Source organism: Camelus dromedarius, chromosome 16 (genome assembly GCF_036321535.1).
Source record: "Camelus dromedarius isolate mCamDro1 chromosome 16, mCamDro1.pat, whole genome shotgun sequence".
Classification (NCBI taxonomy): domain Eukaryota; kingdom Metazoa; phylum Chordata; class Mammalia; order Artiodactyla; family Camelidae; genus Camelus; species Camelus dromedarius.
In genome coordinates this window covers 31,409,049-31,428,603 of record NC_087451.1, presented here as the reverse complement: position 1 = coordinate 31,428,603, position 19,555 = coordinate 31,409,049, and the positions used below count along the sequence as shown (strand labels likewise).

Here is a 19,555-nt window from a genome sequence, read left to right as displayed (position 1 = left end):
CCTCTCTTGGCCAATCAATCACTGGATGGTGGTGATTTAATCAGTCACACCTATGTAATGAAGCCTCCATAAACTCCCCCAAAGAGGGGTGCAGAGGGCTTCTGGGCTGGAGAACAGGTGGAGCTGTGGGCAGAGGGGCGACTGGAGAGGGCGGGAAGGCTCAGAGCCCCTCATCCCAGACCCCGCCCTACTCATGGCTTCTGTCTGGCTCTTCCTGAGTTCTATCCAGAAAACGAGTTCCAAAGATGTTCTGAGCAACAGCAGCACCAAAAACAGGTTTACATGAGATCTTCAGATGTTGGCTCTGACGGTGACTGAATTCGTGTGAATGTCTAAGCTTTGCTCTGTTTATCTAAAATCAGCCTTATTACTTTAGGTAACACCCTCTCCTCCTCCACAATAGAAAAACCTGTAAGACAAGAGTCCTTCGTCTGGTGCACAGGGAGTGCTGCCTGCCGTCCCAGTTCTACAAGGATCACGCCATTAGCCAAGGACAGTGTGCCCAGGGGAATTCGGGATGAAGAGAAGCAGGCAGCATCCCGTGCTATGAATAAGGGCCCTGGGTAGTGAAGATTCATATCTAAGGAATAATTTTAATGAGCCCAGATCCTTGCAATTCCCCCTATTGAGAAAAGCACTAAAATCATTAACTTGAGATGTCTGTTCTTTGTGATCAGCAGTAATCTTCTGATGTTCCACTGAGTGGTTTCCCGGCAAAAATCTCGTATGTGTCCTGGAGCTGTAAAGTCCCCAAATAAAACTCAGCCTGCAACTTTTAGGGTATGAGTTTTGCTTCAGTCAACAATCTGTGTAACCATTTATAGCAAATAATACTAATAAAGAAACCTAAATTCTCTCCTAAATTAACTAAATTTAGTTGTCACTAAAATATTCTGTAGTCAAGCAATAAAAGTACTAGTTTACTGTGGCAAACCCGTAACTCTTTTTATACAGACACACACACATTCTCTGTCCTTTCTCCAAATTTTTTCTCTCCCAACCTCACTGTCCTGAGAGAGACAGGAACCACCAGGTGAGGATGCTTTTGCTTTGATACTACCAAACTGAACCAAGAGGAAACAGTCGTGGCTTCTAAATAATCTAAACACAAGCACACACATGGGACCTGCACCATCTTCAGGACAGGGTTCTGGTTTTCGAAAGCATCCATGTCTAGCTGTGCTGCTTCTTCAAAGAGAAACCCTTCTGTCTGGTAAGTATGGAAAACCACTGTCATGGTTACTCTACAAGATTCAGTCTCTCCACTGCAACTCCACGGACTGCTCCCTGTATCTCCTCCTTTGGTCAGATTTTCAAATAATCTAAGTGTAAGAGGGAAAAAAAAAAAAACTATAAACGTTTCCCAATTGGCCATTAACCAACTTGTTTTTCCATGTTTATTCTGTCCTTTCCCGGGAAAACACCTGCACGTTGACAATCCTTTGTTAGTAAAATTCAGTCTATGTTACTGTCCCAGGAGCATTCTAGGATGCACATATTAAGTATTTACACTGCATTCTTGGTTACCATGAGATATGGAAACCACAAATTATATAAAGCACAACTTCTTACTGCAAAGGAGACTAACCACATGCTGTTTGGAGAGCCCACGAGGACAAGGCTGTTAACAGGGAGCATTATTTTGCCACGCCAATGGACCGTAAGCTTACACTGTGCATGACCTGTCAGACCAAGTTTGAACTAAAACCTTGGATTTCAAAGTATAGACAGAAATCCTAAAGGTCTTTCTAATTTCAGGTGACATCCAGTGGGGAAGGAAGTAATACCATGTACCAGGGACTCACTGAGGTATAAGAAAAAGCAGAGGGGAATCACAATTATTCTGCTGAGGAGGGAAATGCACAAAGATCGTGGAATATTCATTAATTCACTCCACAGGGATTTGAGGGTCTGTGTATGCTGGCCACATGAAAGCTCAAAATCCATTCGTTCATTAAATAAAAAGTCATCAAGTGCCTACGACTGGCCAGACACTGTTTTGGGCGCTGGAGACACAGCAGTAAACAAAGAAAAGTCTCTGCCTTCATGGAACTTATATTCTAATGGGGATCTGGAGGGAGATGTATTATAACAAAAAGGAAATTATGATTATAGTCGTCCTAGCCTCCGTGCACTAACACGCACGCATGTGCATACCCAGAGGTAGAAATCTCTGGTGAGAGGACATAAAAGGCGGTAACACCTGCCTCGGAGTGTGGTGACCACTGGATGGGTGACGCACCTGAAGCCCTTCAGCCCCACGCGCTTCATTAACCCCCCCACCAGCCCCTGCGAAGTCTGCTGTTGCTACTACTGTGTCTCTTCCCTACCTCCAGAACTCACAGGAAAAGGAAAAGGGAAAGAAGACTCGAGAGCCTCGGGGAAGTGTGCTAGGAAAACACGCGGCCATGCTAAGTCAGCCCTACGACCGAGAAATTTACTGAACAAGATGACACTTTCACGCAGGCATCAAAGCCTCGACCGTCCCAACCTGTCATGAAAATGGAAGCTCATCAACGTCCCGGCCCCCCAACAGCTGGGTGTCAGCAAACAGCAGGGAAGGCGGCCCATCAGCTCCTCAGTCACACGTGGCACCCAGGACTGTCTGACACGATGGGGTCTCTGAGGTAACGGGGGTCACAACCCTCAGTTCCTCCCCCAACTCAGGGATGACCCTCGTTACACGGAACAGAGCAGCTGCTCAGAACCAATCGTGACCGAGTTAACTCTTGTCCCAGGGAAGAGCTCAAATTCCAGGTTAGATGCCAATCTGTGAGTGAGGGCTGAGATTCCCTAGATAAGCAATTCCTGATATGACACACATTCTTTGCGGTCATAAATTCAGTTTCGGGAAAGAGTCTTCACCAACCAACACCGCACCTCTGGAATTAGACGCCCGTATTTCCTGGAGGATCAGCGGCAAAGCTGGCCCATCTGTGTCTACAAAGGCCAAGGTTCTGTTGTCTCCCTCAGTTTAGTAAACGGCTCTCAGGAGTCTAAGGAGGCCAAGCCGAGGAACTGGGCTCTTTCCCAGGGACTTAAAAATTCATCAGTTTAAAAAAAAAAAAAAAGTAGTGAAACTGCAACCCTACTACTCACCACCCACAAAAACCAGGACAGACTCAGAAGGCCAGAGGGCAGCCACGCGGAGAGTCAAGCTCCCTCACCACGGGCGTTTTAGTGCGAGGCAAGCTCCCCCCTTCCTAAGCTGCAGCGTCAAACACATACACTGGACACACACACAAAAAAAGACTCCTATCACCCGGAGACAAATAATAAAAAACAAAACCGCTGAAGGAAACGTCAATTAGCGTACCCTCCATGGAGGGCAGTACAGAAAACATCTACCAATATCACAAGTGTTACAAACGTCCACTGAGGCAGCCGTGTCTATCGAAATTACAAGTGCGTGGATCCTTACAACCCAGAAATTCCATTTCTTGGAAGCTTCGTACAGGTACACCCACAGCACAACCCCTATGACGGACACACGGGACGGTCCCCTGTTGCGTTAGCACAAGACTGGAAACAGCTGCCTCTGCGACCGGCTGGGTGAGCCTTGGCACGTCCGTAGGTCACACTAGGAAGCAGCAAAGGATGAGACGGGGACTCAGCTCCACTCCTGCGGGAGCCCCTCCAGAAACCCACAACCTGAATCCCGCAATGAAATAAGTAGGACAAACCTAACCTGAGGGTCATTCGAAGAAATAAACTGGTGAAAAGTGTCAAAGTCTTCGAAAGTGTGAAAGTCTTGAAAGTCAAGGAAAGACAGAGGGACAACAGCCTGCAGAAGACATGACCCCCAGATGCTACCTGAACCTCCTGCCTTAAGGGAAGGAAAGGCAGGTGGCATCTGAAGGGGCCGCTGTGCAAAATAAAGCACAGTGCAAAAACCTGTCTCGGTGGCGGTGAACCAGGAGCAGCGAGGCACTGCGTTTAACAACAAAGAGCTTTTCAGCAGAGTTGAACAGACGGACACTGGCCTAGGTCGTGCATACAGGGGTAAGGTATTTTGCCTTTGAGGAGGTTAAGGCTCGGAGAAGGTGTCGAGTAAACATATAACAGTTAAATACAGTGTGACAAGGATGGCAGGAATTCCGTAAGACTATATACATACTGTATTTTGGGAAGCATTTAGTTTAACATGCAAATACATTTATAATTTAAAGAAAACTAAATTGTTTATGTGAAAAGATAATAAGTTACATCACCAAGATTTTTAGAGGAAAAGGGATAAAATAGTGCTCTTACCTGGGTATTGTCTGTATAATGAAAATATCTTGGCCACGAACTGATTCTTTTATTTCAACTCTTGTTTCTGAAAAATAAAAATACTCTATAGTTTTAATAGTTCTAAGAAAAGTACTTTATGATGCAATACTTAGGCAGCAACTGGAGGGAGTAAAGGGGAGTCTAAACTAACACTTGGCCTAGTGCACCAAAATAAATTCTTAATAGATCTCAGAATGACAGGTACTTATATAAAAAATAGTCACGCGAAGGGGGAAATAAGCCAAAAGTAAACTAGCCTAGGCAAAAGCAACAAGTGTCTACATAAAATCTCAGAGTCCAGGAAAGAAAATCCATCACCAAAATAAAGACAAGATGCTTAGGGAAAAGTATATAGCAAATACATATTGAGGCCAAAGACATCTTATTCTTTCAACAAACGCTGAGGCCTCGGCCCCAAAGCGGAGGACTTGGACCAAGGGCACAAAGACTGACCTGGGAGAGGCAATGCAATGCCAAAGGCTGGCAAACTCTCCAGGCCAATGTGCCAAAGACCAGTCACGATAAAGGAGAAAGAAAGAAAGAGGCCTGGACAAAAACGGCCTCACTGCGAGCTGGAAGATGCAGGGAGGAACGGAGTACAGGAACATGCAAAGACGTGGGGCAGAGTGTGCCGGGCAGGGGGGCAGTCACTGTCCACCAGGAAACAGAGTGAGTGAGGAGAAAGGGAGAGAGGAGGGCAATGAGCCAGCAGGGGCTGGACCAGGCAGGACTCTGGATTTTATTCCAAGGGTGACAGAGAGCCACTGAAGAATTCAAGGATGAGAAGAGTGTGACCACTGGCTACCGTGCGACAGAGACTATGGCAAAGCCCAAGTGGCTACTTGCTGGGGAGCAACCCCAAGTAGTTTTTGAAGGAGTCCAAGCAAGACACAGATGGTGGGGTGGGCTGGGCTGGAGCAGCAGCAATGGAGATGGTGAGAAGTGGTCAGAGATGGAGTCTTGAATCTGAGTGCAAAAGGCGTGCTGACGGATGGGATGAAAGGAGAGGCGGGTGAGATGCGCAGAATGCAGGTCCCGAAGGGCCCCACGCACGTGACTGCCAAGGAGCGTGGACTCCAGCCTACAGACTTCGAAGCAGTAGGGAGGTCAAAATATTTGCGTTTTGGAAATAACCCGATGGAGGTGAGTAGAACAGACTACAGTGGCTGAAAAGGGAGGTGAGAAGACCCACAAAGCAGCTACTTCGACCACACAAGAGACAAGGAGGCCAGCGATGGGAGGATGGAGAGGAAGGTCTTCATCAAACCACCCCCTTTTCCCTGAGCCCTTCCATCTATGAGCTCCTCAAATACCGCTATGAACTAAATCAGTTATTGCTAAAGAGACTATCCACCCTCTCTGCGTTCACCCTCAGGTCCTAAATACTCACATCTCCTGACTCATCCTGGCAGTAGATAAACTTTCTTTTCTTTTTTTCTTGGGGTGGGGGTGGGGGTTAAGTGTGTTTGTTTGTTTGTTTGTTTGTTTGTTTGTTTATTTAGTGGAGGTACTGGGGATTGAACCCAGGACCTCATGCATGCTAAGCATGCTCTACCACCGACCTATGCCCTCCCCCAGAGATAAACTTTCTAAAGTCACCAAGTAGAACGCTGTGCATGCAGGAGCTGGATGAGGGGTACCCAGGGGTTAGTTGTAACAGACACGTAGCTTATACACATCCTGGGAACGGATGCCTTCCACTACGATGTGTTAAACTATCCTTCCCTCTTCCAACGCTTTGCTCTTTTCAGCTCCCCAAGTGTCAATTTTGTCTTAAGAAATTATCTCTTCAAGCTCATTAGACCACAGTTAGTTATATCTGAGAAAGAGAAAGGGAAGCACAGAATCACGAACTGAAGGCTTTCAACTGGGCAAAAAATAATTCCAAATTGTTTTATACCAACTTGTCCTCACAATGAGTGATGGCATCATAACATGAAGTCTGCAGCCCCACTAGGGGGTTCACAATGATGTTCCCAGGACACTAGCTACCAACAGAGTGCCTTCAAGCAATATCATGTAATGTTACAGTTCTCCACAGAAACACAGACAGCAGCAAAAAGGGTGACCAACCCAGAGTGAGCGTCGACAAGAGATGTGAGAGGGCAAATGAGAGATAAAATGAACTCAAAGAGGGTTTTATGTAAGTCATTATTATCTAGTACCGGATTGTTCTTGACGCCACTGGATGACAGATAAACGAGACGGATAAATGTAAAAAGTATTTATCGGGGGAGAGGGTATAGGTCAGTGGCAGAGTGCGTGCTAGCATGCACAAGGTCCTGGATTCAATCTCCAGTACCTCCATTAAAAAGCAATAAAAACAAATAATCTTAATTACACCCCCCAACAAAAAATATATATATAATTATTTTTAAAAATTTAACTAAAAAGTATCAAATAGCACAATATAGAAGAAAAAACATATTCTCTCCTTTATGTCACTCTAAAATGACAGAATATTTGCACTATTTTGGAAAAAGAGGAAGGGAGAATTTAAGGAAGACAACAAAGAAGTCAACATTTAGAGAGAAGTATGGAATGACTTCTACCTCTGCCATTAAAGAGAAAAATCTTTCAGTGTTAAATATGAGCAACAATTGCTTTTTAAAAACATGCCAGCTGATTAGACAGGGTTTAGAGAACAAAGAATGTTTAAGACATAATTTTAACTTACCTCCATTGGTCTCTTGATAAACCACAGACTTCCCCAATTCAGCACCAAGACGCCTATGGGGAGAGAAAGGCAATTAAAAATGCTCTTTAGAAAAAAAAATCCAGTTTATAGGCATGTGTTTAATAAAAAGATTAAAATAACTAGACTGGCATTCTTTCAAAAAAAATTTAGAAAGTTTAATTCATTAAGAACTGAAAATCCACTGTTATTCCATAAGCTGCTTCAAGCGTTCACCATTTTATAACATGTTGCTTTACTGGAAAGAGCCCACAACCAAAGTTTAATGTCTAGTTCCATTGTTTTTGGAATAACTGCCTTCGAAAATCAATGCAAAACAAATATTTGGTTAGTAGCAATAATTCCAAAATCACGAGCCACAGGTAAAGGCCTCAGTTGTCAAAAGCATTACAGACTTCAGTGCTATCAAGCAAACACAGTGAATCTTGTTTGGATCCTGATTAGAACAAAACTCATTTTTGAGACAATCTGGGAAACATGAACAAGCACTAGATACTAAAGTATTAACGGTGTGGTAGGGGTTTTTGGTTTGTTTTGGTTCTTAGCAGCTAGCATGACCACTTTTATGAGTGAAATGATACAGGGGTGGAATCTATTTAAAAATACTCCAGCCAGATATACAATGGAGTATTATTCAGCCTTTAAAAAGGAGTGAAATTCTGGTACTTGCTACAATATGGATGTACCTTGGGAAAATTATTCTAAGTAAACTAAGTCAAATACAAAAATACAAATGCTGTGTGATTCCATTTATAGGATGTAACTATAATAGGCAAATTCAGAGCCACAGGAAAGAGAACAGAGGTTACCGGGGGCTGGGACAGGGAGGATGGGGAGTTAGTCCTCAAAGGGTACTGTTTGTTTGAAATGATTAAAAAGTGCTGGAAATGGATAGTGGTGACAGTTACATAACACTGCGAATGTACTTAATGCCAGTGAATTAACTGTATACTTAAAAATGGTTGAAACTTGTGGGGAGAGTATAGCTCAGTGGTAGAGTGTATGCCTAGCATGCATAAAGTCCTGGGTTCAATCCCCAGTACCTCCATTTTTAAAAAAAATTTAATAAATTAACCTAATCACACCCTCAAAAAAAGAAAAAAAAATTTAAATGCTTAAAATTTAAAACCTTTCTGAAACAAACCTTTCAAGAACCAAATATAAAAACAGAAGAGCAAAACTACTGCCCTTTTAAACATGCTCTCCTCCCCCTGCTTTCTCCCAGCAAGGTAACTGTGGTTAATCTGACCCAAAATAAATAGACACAGGCTTTATATTTAAAATTAGTATTGTAGTTGGCCTTAAAACGAAAGATAAATAATCAGGGGTCAGAAATAGAAACCTGGTAGTAGATTGCAAAAGGATTGTTTTGTTTTGTTTTTACACTCTTCTAATCTCCCTGAAAACAAAATAGGCATTGCTGAGAAAATATGACTAAAGTTTCCCCTTTCTTCTACATTTCCATCTGGAATTTAAAAATATACTCACACAATTATTTATCAAGTCTGAAAAATTCACAGAACGCTAATGTAAGTATTTAAAATTTGAAAATAACTTTAAATGTTAAAAGACAAACTTATTTCTTTTGTAACAAGTTTATCTGCATAGGGCTCATAAGGCTCTTTCTTTCCATTTGGGCTCTGGGATTCTCCACAAGAGCCAACTAGGAAAGAGGCCATTTACTAAACATGTATTATTCAGAGGGCCACTGTGAGCCTCTGCTCTGCTAGGTGCCTGATTGACATTATTATGTTCATGCCCACAGTGTTCTAGGCTCAATAGATGGAATCATCCCTATTTTACCCATGAAGTTCAGGAAAATCAAGTCTCTCCCGCAGTGTCACAGAGCTAGTTAAGTGGCAAGACTGGGAGGCCATCAGATTCCCAAAGGCCACTTGAGGCCACAGGCTTCCTTAGGTTAAAAAGACAAGGAAAGGCAAAGACTTAACTTCAAATGACTGATGGAATCTACAGCTGACTTACAAAATACGGTCAGACCTATCGTTTCTATCACCAACCCCGACAAACCCGCCCCCCACCAGGGTTGCCTCGTTTTCACTGCCCTCTCCTGCATCTCTGCTTCTGTCCGAGCGCCTGGGGAGGGGAGGGCATCATCCACCTGCAAGGCCCTCCTGCTGCCCCACCTACTGCACCCGCCCCGTCCCGTCCAGTCCCGTCCCGGGCTTTGTAACTACGAGCGGGCCTCCGTCTCCGGGAGGAGACCTGGGAATGGCGGTGACCAGATTCGGAAGTCAACTGCAACTGTGGGGAAGGGAGCCAAATCCAGAGCCCCTCTCTCCAAGATGCTCACTCCGGGGCTTGCAGAAGTGGGAGTGGGGAGCCGAAAGGAGGGCGAGCGGGCTAAGGACCCGGGGTTGGGGCGAAGCTAGTAAGAGTCCGCTGAAAGCTTTTTTGCTGCAGAAGTTGGGGGTGCGGGTGCCTTCTGTCACTTCCAAGGGTTTGTCTAGCCCTGAGACGGCAGGATTCTGCGACTCCCTCCCCCAGGGGCAGGGTGACGGGGCCAAATTACCCCTCACCCGGGGGACGCAGAGCAGAGGCGCAAGGCCAGTCGGCCGAGAGAAGCCCCTCGGGACATCCCCGCCCCCCGCCCCTTACTCGGTGATGCGTTTGGCCAGCTCGGTGCAGGCGGCCGTGGAGTTGGCCGAGAAGACTCGGTAGCCGGTGCGGGCGGCGTTCATGGCCGGGCGGGCGGCGGGGCAGGCTCGCGGGGCGCGGAAAGCGGAGGACACGGAGAGCGGGGGCAGCAGTAGCAGCTTCTTGGGCATCGTCCGGCCCGGGGCGCAGTTACAGCCGGCCCGCGCGGGGCTCCACCGGGGAGCGGTTCCGAGCGAGGTGGCCGCGAGGCCTGGCTGTGGAAGGCGCCAAGAAGCCCGGTACAGGAAGGGAGAGGCCCGAGACCCGCAATCTCCTCGGACCAAAGGCCACCAAGGAATCTGGCGCAACCGGAGCTCGCCTCGACCTGCGCCTCAGCCGCCTCAAAGAGAGTGGCGAGGGCACCGCCCCCTCTGGGAATCCGAAAGGCGCGGCTAGAGCGCCCGCACAGCCGCCATCTCAGATAAGGGCAGGGCGTGGGCAACTCTCTAAAAGCTTGTTTTTTCCGAAGGAAGCATCACGGATTAGCTCCTCCGCTTGCTTTTGTCCCTCCAAAGGAGTTCTTTTGCTCTCACATTCTTGGTCTGTGCAGCGTGACTTGGTAGCGGCCTCACCCTTTCCAATTTTTCTGCCAGGATCCAAAATGTCTGCCTCCGAGGAGGCCGACGATCTAGCTCTCCGCCTCTATGATAACACTGGGCGAGCGCCCTGCGAGGCGCATGCGCTGGGCTGGAATTGATTTGAAAAGTGGAGGGCGGGGTTATTTCCCGCTGGTTGCCTGCGATACTAAAATGCACCTAAGGTCGTATAGTCCTAAGCCTGATCTTTATTCCCCAGACTCCAACCTTGCATCTGCATGTAAGGCAAGGCTCTCTAGACGGGTCAAGTCGCTCCTGCCAGTCTTTGCTTTGCTCTCGCTCAGAAAAGCCTTTCTTCTTCCCCTTCCACGTGCTCACGTCCCTCGAAGATCCACTCATGTAACAGGTGCACCACTGAATATTTCTAGATACGTCAACCGCAGTCAGCCGCTCCCGCCTACTGGACGACTCTATGTATGGCACCATGTATATATAGTTGCTTCTATTTTTATTTAGCTTTGTAAACATCTGTCTTCCTAACTAGGATATAAGTCGTCTTAGGGCAAGATCATGTATCACTTTGTCCACTGGGGAAAAAATGCACAATGTAAAAGTTGAGAATTATGTTTTATTAAGAAGGTGTTCTTAGGACTTCAAGCCCAGAAGGCATCCTCTCAGAAAGATCTGAAGGACAGCTCCCGAGGGGTAAGGGAGGAGCCAGGATATATAGGAGTTTTTACAACAAAGACCAGGTAGTTGGAACATCAAAAGATTACTTTAATTAAATAATTAATTTAATTATTTTTAATTCTAAAAAAATTAATTCAAGTTAGTGGATTTAGTGCTTTTTTATGTATGGGAAGATGCAAGAGTCTGGGCTCACTAAAATCATTCCTTTGATAATGCACCTTAGCTCTCTAGGGCCAGTGTCCTGTTCTTTCCCATCCTGAGTCCCCTCAGGGTGGACCACTGTGAGTGGACGCAGAGGCTGAGGGCTTGGCAGTGGGCGGCCTACTTGTCTCCATCCTGAGTTCCCTCCGGTTCACCATCTGGGCGCCAATAGTAGTTGAAGGCCTAATGGCCACAGCATCCTTCGTTGATGTGACAGGTAACATTTTTCATTCGCAACTTAGTGCTTCGTATTTCCCAGAGTCCAGGGCAGTGTGATGGGTTCCAGAGACACGCAATCAATACCTATTGAATCAGGTCCAAGAAGAAATAAGGGACGGGGAAGCATTTGAGTCACTAGTTATCAGCTACCCCAGGATTGAGGAGGGAGACTTCTCTCTCGTTTCTCACATTGACAGTACAATCTTCTGAGGACTCCGCCTGTTGTGACCTTGGACCTAAAGGGACAACTGATTGCAACTCTTATATCATGAAGCCTCCCAAGCCTGAAGCTTCAGGATTTAGAAGTTGAACTGCCCTGGGGCCTGCAGCAGTCAGACCCACATTCCAGCTATCTCTCCAGAATTACTGCCCCGGTCACCTCCTCTCTCCTAGAGCAGTTGAAAAAGGGAAGGAAGGAAGGAAGAAAAGAAGGAAGGAAGGAGGGAAAGGAAGGGAAAAAAGCACACCCAACTGGATAATCCAGTATAATCTCCCCGTCTCAAAGACCTAAACTCATCTCATCTGTGAAGTCGCCTTTACCATGTAAGGTAACACAGGTTCAGGGGCATAAAAGAAATGCTCACATATTGAGGTATGGGAAGTCATTCTGGCTTATACAGGAGTTAACTTGAATTTGATGCTAACTAAAACAGCCCGTTTTAGTAGTAAATATATGTTGTACATCTGCTTTAATTATTAAAGAAAAGGACAGACTGACCAGAAGTAAAGAATGTCCATGTTAAAAATAAAAATTAGATGCCTTCCTTCCTGGGACACTACTGCTGGTCCTCCTTTGATAAGACTCCCTTCTCAGGGGCCAAGGCCATACTGACTCACTGTATATGTGCTAGTCTGGTGGGTTGTGGTTTTTTTTAAACGTTGATGGAGTGTATCCCTGACTTGTTTGATGTTTTTTGTTGACAAAACATAAAACTGCTGAGAATCACGCTCACTTCGCCAGCGCAGTTCCTCAGGTGGGAGGCTGTCTTCTGGGCTATAGTCCTCAGTTTGGCTCAAATAAAACTCTTTTCTAGTCCTATTATAGATTGTTTATTATTTTCATTTCAATATAATCCCCTTGATTATTTCAAGGGGATGGGGATGTCAACATCTTTGGGGGTACTGTTATTCTTCCTACCACAGAAGGGAAAAAAAACAGAAAAGAGAGCATAGGAAGGGGGTTCTAGAGTGGGGGTAACAAACAAATTTTGTGTATTCTACCTTCCAAAATCTCTGGAAGCCCTCCTGCCTTCTTCCCCTGGCTGTAGGTCTCTCACGAGGGTCACGGGGACCCCCCAGTGGGTTCTATCCACAGTGACCTCCTCCTCACCTACCTGATGTGAACATCCCCTGGAGGATCAGTCTAGGCTTCTGATTATTATGACTCAACACATTTGGGAAATACTTTGTAATCTATTCTCCACATAGGCCAGAGTGAGATTTACATATACAGATCTAGTGACCTCCCTTGAAAACCATCAGTGGCTCCCCATTACTTCTATTTTTTAAATTTTTTAATTTTTAATTGAAGAATAGTCAATTTACAATGCTGTGTTAGTTTCTGGTGTACAGCATGGGAATTCAGTTACACATGTGTGTATATGTATATACATTCTTTTCATATTCTTTTTCATTATAGGCTATTACAAGATATTGAATGTATTTCCCTGTGCCATACAGTATAAACTTGTTGTTTATCTATTTTATATATAGTAGTTAGTATCTGCAAATCTCAAACTCCCAGTTTATCCCTCGTCACCCCCTTTCCCCCCAGTAACTGTAAGTTTGTTTTCTATGTCTGTGAGTCTGTTTCTGTTTTGTAAATTAGTTTATTTGTGTCATTTTTTTTTAGATTCCACATATAAGTAATATCATATGGTATTTTTCTCTTTCTGGCTTACTTCACTTAGTATGATAATCTCTAGGTCCACCCATGTTGCTGCAAATGGCATTGTTTCATTCTTTTTGTGGCTGAGTAGTATTCCATTATGTGTGTGAGTGTGTGTGTGTGTGTATGTATACGTATACATATACACACATATGTATATGGACAGCAGAGTTAATTTACCACCTTGGGCGCTGGCTAACCTCAGGAAGCAGAGCCACCCTGCCAGCCCTAGACAACACCCCCACCTCCGCTCTGTCACACATGAGATCAGCTTCTATTTTACTTAAAGCACTATATGCTGGGGGCTTTCTCTTAGGGCCTCTTAGCCTGTCCCCAGCTGGTCTCCACTTGTTTGGGTGATTATCTCGCCATCAGACTGTTGGCTCCAAAGGGCAGGAACTGACTCTGTGTTTGTCCTTGCATCTCTGGACGAGACAGATCAGGTATGGCCAGCCCATCTCATTTTCTCTGATGAGAAATCACCAAATTTAAGACTGGAAATACCTTCACAAAGCCCCAGTGCCTAAATTACTACAAACTTCCTTTATTTCTCCATTGATAAGCTAGGGAGGAAGGGTCATACAGGATGAACTTGGGATAAACATTTAGGAGCCATCTTATGGGAAACAGCTGCTCTCCCAGACTGACTAAGGCATGGAGGGATGAAGCTGGGATTAGGCACCTGATGTCAGGGGAAGCACCCTCAGGCTATGCGTTTCATCTCAGCCTGGGATCAAGAACGGCAGATTTTAACGTGAAGCTTCAGAAAAAAAAAAATGAGCGTTTGGAAGTGCTCCCCAGTTTATGACCTACGGGTAATAATCTCTGTGGCACTATAGTGGCTCACAAAATACATTTGGGAGAAGGTAACCCTAGTGCCTTCCCCGAGCCTGGCACATAGTAGGTGCTCAACTGGTATTTGTGGACTCACTGAGTGGTAATAACTAATTGAACAGCTATTGATCTCTTACTTCGGTCAGGGATCTCCCAACTGACTTCATTTTTCCAAGTTCCGTCCTTCCTCCCCTCCAATATCTCTCACCTAACCTCCACATCCCTGCACCAGATCCCCAGGTTAAAAGCCTCCGGGGCGGGGCGGGGCAGGGCGGGGCGGGGCGGGGCAGGGCGGGGCGGGGGTGGGGCGATATACTTCAGTGGTAAAGCGCATGCCCAGCACTCAGGAAGTCCTGGGTTCCATCCTCAATACCTCCTATAAAAGAAATTTTAAAAATTTTAAAAAAGCTTCCAGGGCTTCCCAATGCCCACAAGCCCAGACTCCTTAGCCTCATATGGCCTGAGTCTCCCCTCCCATCTCCTACTTTCCTACCTTAGACCACACCCTGGGTCCGTGGCTTTCTGAACTATTTGCCATTTGCTGAAAATGACATGGTTTTTTCATAATTGAGAATCTTTGTTTCCACTGTGATTTCGTCTTTGTTTTGTGAGTTGTTAGAAGTGAGTTGCTTGATTCCTAAATTGGGAAATTTCTAGAGATCTATTACTGAGTTCTAATTTGCCTCCACCTGGTGAGAGAACACACTTCAGGTGAATTCAATCCCCTGATAACTTGTTGAGACAAACTTGGTGGCCCTGAAAGTGATCTATGTAGGCAAATGCCCTGTATTCACCTGAAAAGAATATGTGTTTTGCAGTTTAGGGGGGGTGCATGTTCTAGACATGCTGGTTAGATCAAGTTTGTTAGTTGTATTCAAATTAGCTATTATCTTAATTATTTTGAATCTGCTTGTTCTATGATTGTGAAGTTTTTTATTTTTCCTTTTAGCCCTTCAACCTTTGCTTGATATATATATATAACTGAATCACTATGCTGTACACCAGAAATTAGCACAACATTGTAAATCAACTATAATTCAATAAAAAAAATTTTTTTAATGGAGGTACCAGGGATTGAACCCAGGACCTCGTGCATGCTAAGCCTGCACTCTACCGCTGAGCTATATCCTCACCCCCTCTAAATTTTTTTTTAAATGAAAGTTTAGGGGGAGAGGGTACAGCTCAGTGGTAGAGTTCATGCTGAGCATGCACGAGGTCCTGGGTTCAATCCCCAGTACCTCCATTAATAAACAAACAAATAAACTTAATTACCTCACCCCCAAAAAAATTTTTAAAAAGAAAGTTTAATACAATAGAGGGAATATAGCCCATATTTTATAACTATAAATGGAATATAACCTTTAAAAATTATGACTTGCTATGTTGTATACCTATAACTGGTATAATATTGTACAACTATATCTCAATAAAAAAATTTTTTTAAGAATTTTTAATTTTTAAGAAAATTTTTTTAATTGAGATATAGTTGTACAATTTTTTAAGGAAAAGTTGTACAATTTTTTTAAAGAAAAGAAAATTTGCTTTCTAGGTATAGATATATATCACTTTGGTTCTCTTTCTTCTCTGGAGAACCCTGGCTAATCCAGGGTCTGGAGTGCAGAGGAAGATGCCTCTGCTCGTGTTATAAAGAATGTATTTTTTTTTTTTTGCATATTTTGTATATTTTGAAGCAAGTCTTCTCTCTGTCCAGTTCCAGTTGTTTGTTTTTTGCTTTTTATGTTTCTCTATGAGAACAGGCTGATCCTTGAGGCTCCAGACTTGTTGGACATTTCCTGCCAAAACGAAAACGGCTCTGCTCAGCCCAAGGTGACAGTTTCCCCATGTGACAATGAATATATATATGTTCATGTATAACTGAAAAATTGGGCTCTACACTGGAATTTGACACAACATTGTAAAATGATTATAAATCAATAAAAAATGTTTAAAAAAAAAGTGACATTTTCCCCTATTCAACCCAATTTCAATTTTCAAATTAAAAAAAAAAATCCTGCTGTTAACCAGGCTGCAGTTTTAGCAGGAATTATGGAAACATAATCTCCTCTGGTCTAAAAACTAGAAGACAAAGGGTGGTGTAGGTTCAGGAAGGATTGTCCCAGAATGAGCCACATGAGGCAAAGAGGAATGTGTTTAGAACTGCTCAGCCTTCTCCCCCGGGAATGAATTATTTGAAAGACAAGGTCAGTCTTTGCAACAAAGGAGAACATTTTAGGCAGTGATTCAGAATCACTGCCTCCACTATGCACTACTCCGACTTGAACTTTGGAAAAATAAGAGGCCTTTCCTTGTTTTCGTTCTCTGAACAGGCCTCAGCAAGCTGAGACTGAATGATCTTTATTTCTAAAAATAATACCAACTTGGATCTCTAAGCTGATTCTCTCCATAGGACACCAGAAACCATGCTGGGGCCGAGGGCAAAATACTGGGCAGACAGAACCAAGCGCGCTGGGAGTGACCCTTCCCAACTTCAGCAAGGACAGTGGTAGGGAGCAGCTGCTCTGGTGGCCGCTGGAAAATCTGAAATGGAATCACAATGCAGAGTCTCAGAAGGACAGAAACTCTTCTGTCCAGGGTTTTGCAGGAATTCTTAGTGGAGGCCTTTGGAGGCATTTCGGGGTATCACCAATATGTTGTTGAAGTCTTTGGTTCAAAGTGAGACCATCTAGTGCCTTCCAGAGTTCTGCGGAAGCTCCTGCCAAACAGAAGATGTTTCCTTGCCCATATTGCCAGATTTATAGCATCCCTGGCAGGATGAAATCATGGAGGGGGAAAGAGGCCAGGGGGAGTAGGGGCTGAGAAGGTGGAAGGTGAACATTAAGGAGAGTCTCGGTCAGCAGGCCAGTGGGACCTCCCCCCCCCCAAGTCTAAGGCGCACTGGTTCTCAGCCAGGGTAAGGTTGCCCCCCAGGTACAGTGGCAATGGCTGGAGACACCTTTGGTTGCACAACTTGGGGAGTGCATCTAGGGGGCAGAGGGCAGGGAGACTGCTAAACAATGGTCCCCACTACAAAGGATAATCCAGCCCCAAATGTCAATAGTGCTGAGGATGAGAAACCCTGCTCTGGAGAATGAGCTAGGTCAGCAGTAAAGACCCAGAGCACAGGACAGCCACATCACCACCACCGACCAGGCACCACAGGGAACACAGCTATTTTCCATTTCTCTCCCCCTGCCTCAACCTCTTGAGTAAGCCCAGCGGAGCGGGTGGCGTGCGAGAGAGATGCCACGTCCCTGCTCCAGGGCTGGAGCCCCTGGGCTCGGGAAGGGTAGGGGTAATTTGAGACAAGTTTGACTTTTTACATGGATGGCTTAAACTCCCCAGTAGCGCTGTCTTAATCACAACAACAACAACAAAATGCCTGGAAAAGTGGAATCAGGTGCCTTAAAACGGAGCCTTACACCCAATGACAAAGGGAGTTTGGACAGAGATCAGCTGGTGTTAGTTATTGAGTTACTGGAAACAACATTTTCTTAATGGTCTCTTCAACAAGACGAGTCTTTTTTTTTCTTTAAGGACATGACTCTTTAATTTTATTGACATGACTCTTACAGCACAATATTTTTGAGAAAGTGATTTTAGCCCCAACCCATAGCTTAAGTTCTGTTTTTTGACTATTAATCTGAATTAGGCTCACCTAAATTTCATACACAGATTTTTTTTTAATTAAAGGATAGTCAATTTACAATGTTGTGTTCATTTCTGGTGTACAGCATAGCAATTCAGTTATACATATATATATATATATATATATATATATATCCTTTTCATATTCTTTTTCATTATAAGCTATTACAAGGTATTGAATATAGTTCCCTGTGCTGTACAGTAGGACCTTATTGTTATGACAAATCTTCTAAAATGAAACTGGCTACGTACAGTGTTATATTGCTTAGCATGGTGTCCAGCACAAAAGAGAGCTTGATGGATGTTAGCACTTGTAGTAAGAGGGAAGTGGAAAATGAGCAGGGAGCTGGTTTCAGTTAAAGCACAGAGACTGAGGAAAGCCGGGGCGCTGATCAACAAGGCACTGGCTGGGGTTCCCAAGAGTATATTTGGAGTCTCTTCTTAAGCTACAAACTAGGTTCTTACAGGTAAAACAGTTCCCTAAGTTGTCCCCGTTCCCACTTCCTGAGGACAGGAACTATAGGGGAGTCCCCAAGTACAGCCGCCATCAGTCCCTCCGCCCCCTGGTGCTTGTGATGCTCTTCACACCAAGGCGGAGGCGCCCTGACTCCCTCCCCTGGAACCTGGGCTGGCCTTAGGGACTTGCTTGAGCCGTAGAATGTGGCACGTGTGATGTTCTGGGACTTCCAAGACTAAGGCATGAGAAGCCTTGTAGCTTCTGCCTGAGTATCTTGGGATGATCGCTCATGAGACATTCCCTCTGGGAACCCAGCCGCCGTGTCACATGGAGGGGCCACCCTGGCACTCTGGCTGACAGCCCCAGTTGAACTAGCTGACAGCCAGCCTCAACTGTCTCTTGGAAGCGACCCATTTGGATGATCAGCCCATTGACATTGTAACTACATGAGTCTCCAAGTGAGAACCATCCAGCAGAGCCCAGTCAACCCACCACGGACCCAATAAATTATTGCTTTGGTAATGTGTTACCATTACATACATCTTAGGGTGATTTATTACTCTGAAAAATATCATTGGAACACTTCCCTAGGGAGTCAAGTACTTTCAGAAACATATGCTCCTTTCTCGGATGAAAAATTAATTGCCTTTCTAGTGACTGTCCAGGGATATCCAGGCTGGTGGAAAGATACAAGTCAAGCATCGTTCCAAGCCCAAGTTCCAGCTTAGGCGAAGTACTGACTCCTAAGCTCCTTGAATTGAGAGCCTTCCAACCCCCTTCTCCTTCCCCACCTGTCCATTTCTTCCTCCTTCCCATTCTCTTCTTCCTGACACTCCTCCTCCATTCTTTGATAAATTCAAAGACACTATTCTGAAATAACCACCATAGAAACACAGTCAGGTTCCTAGAAATCAGACCGATATCATGAAGGCACAGTGTAGGGAGGTGGACAGGGCAGGAACACCCAAGGCTAACTAACCACCAAGGTGAGAGTCCTCATAGCGGGGAGGTGAATTTATCTTCCTTTGGGGGGAAACAGAATCCCCTGGTAATTAAATACCAATTAGATACTAAGAAAGAGCATTTCCAAAATCATTGCTTTTCAACAGGGAAATAAAAGTTCGGTTCTTTTAATTCACGAGGGCGCCGGCTTTGACACCCCCTAGTGGGAATGACTGTAATAACTGCAGAGTCGGCCCCTCCTCTTCCCTTCTCCTGGAGCCTGGGTGGCAGCCAGCTTTGTCACTAGTCTCACATTCCCACGCCGGTGTCTGGGGGAATGTGGGCAGAGACTGTAATGGTATGTGTCATTTCTGTACTATGCCTGACTCATTTCCAGACATGAAATAATCACTGGGACTATGAAAATTCACGATGCCCTTTTTTGGGGATGGGTGGAGAGGGGCGGTAATTAGGTTTACTTATTTATTTGTTTAAATGGAGGTACTGGGGGTTGAACCCAG

At 44.8% G+C, this 19,555-nt stretch overlaps 1 protein-coding gene across 2 annotated transcripts in view; it reads right to left on the bottom strand.

Annotated features, from left to right (window-relative positions):
• The window catches only part of PRPSAP1 (phosphoribosyl pyrophosphate synthetase associated protein 1), a 44,575-nt gene that overhangs the window by 14,091 nt on the left and 10,929 nt on the right, over positions 1-19,555 (bottom strand). Inside the window, exons 1-3 of one of the 2 annotated variants that reach the window (XM_010983841.3) lie at positions 9,584-9,980; positions 6,950-7,002; positions 4,252-4,318 (exon numbers count right to left, since the gene is read on the bottom strand). In XM_010983841.3, coding sequence (XP_010982143.2) covers positions 4,252-4,318; positions 6,950-7,002; positions 9,584-9,753 — 290 coding nt within the window. In that variant the 5' untranslated portion in view covers positions 9,754-9,980. Of the gene's footprint in view, positions 1-4,251; positions 4,319-6,949; positions 7,003-9,583; positions 9,981-19,555 lie in introns of those variants that run through there. The other variant, XM_031469156.2, reaches the window with a different exon arrangement.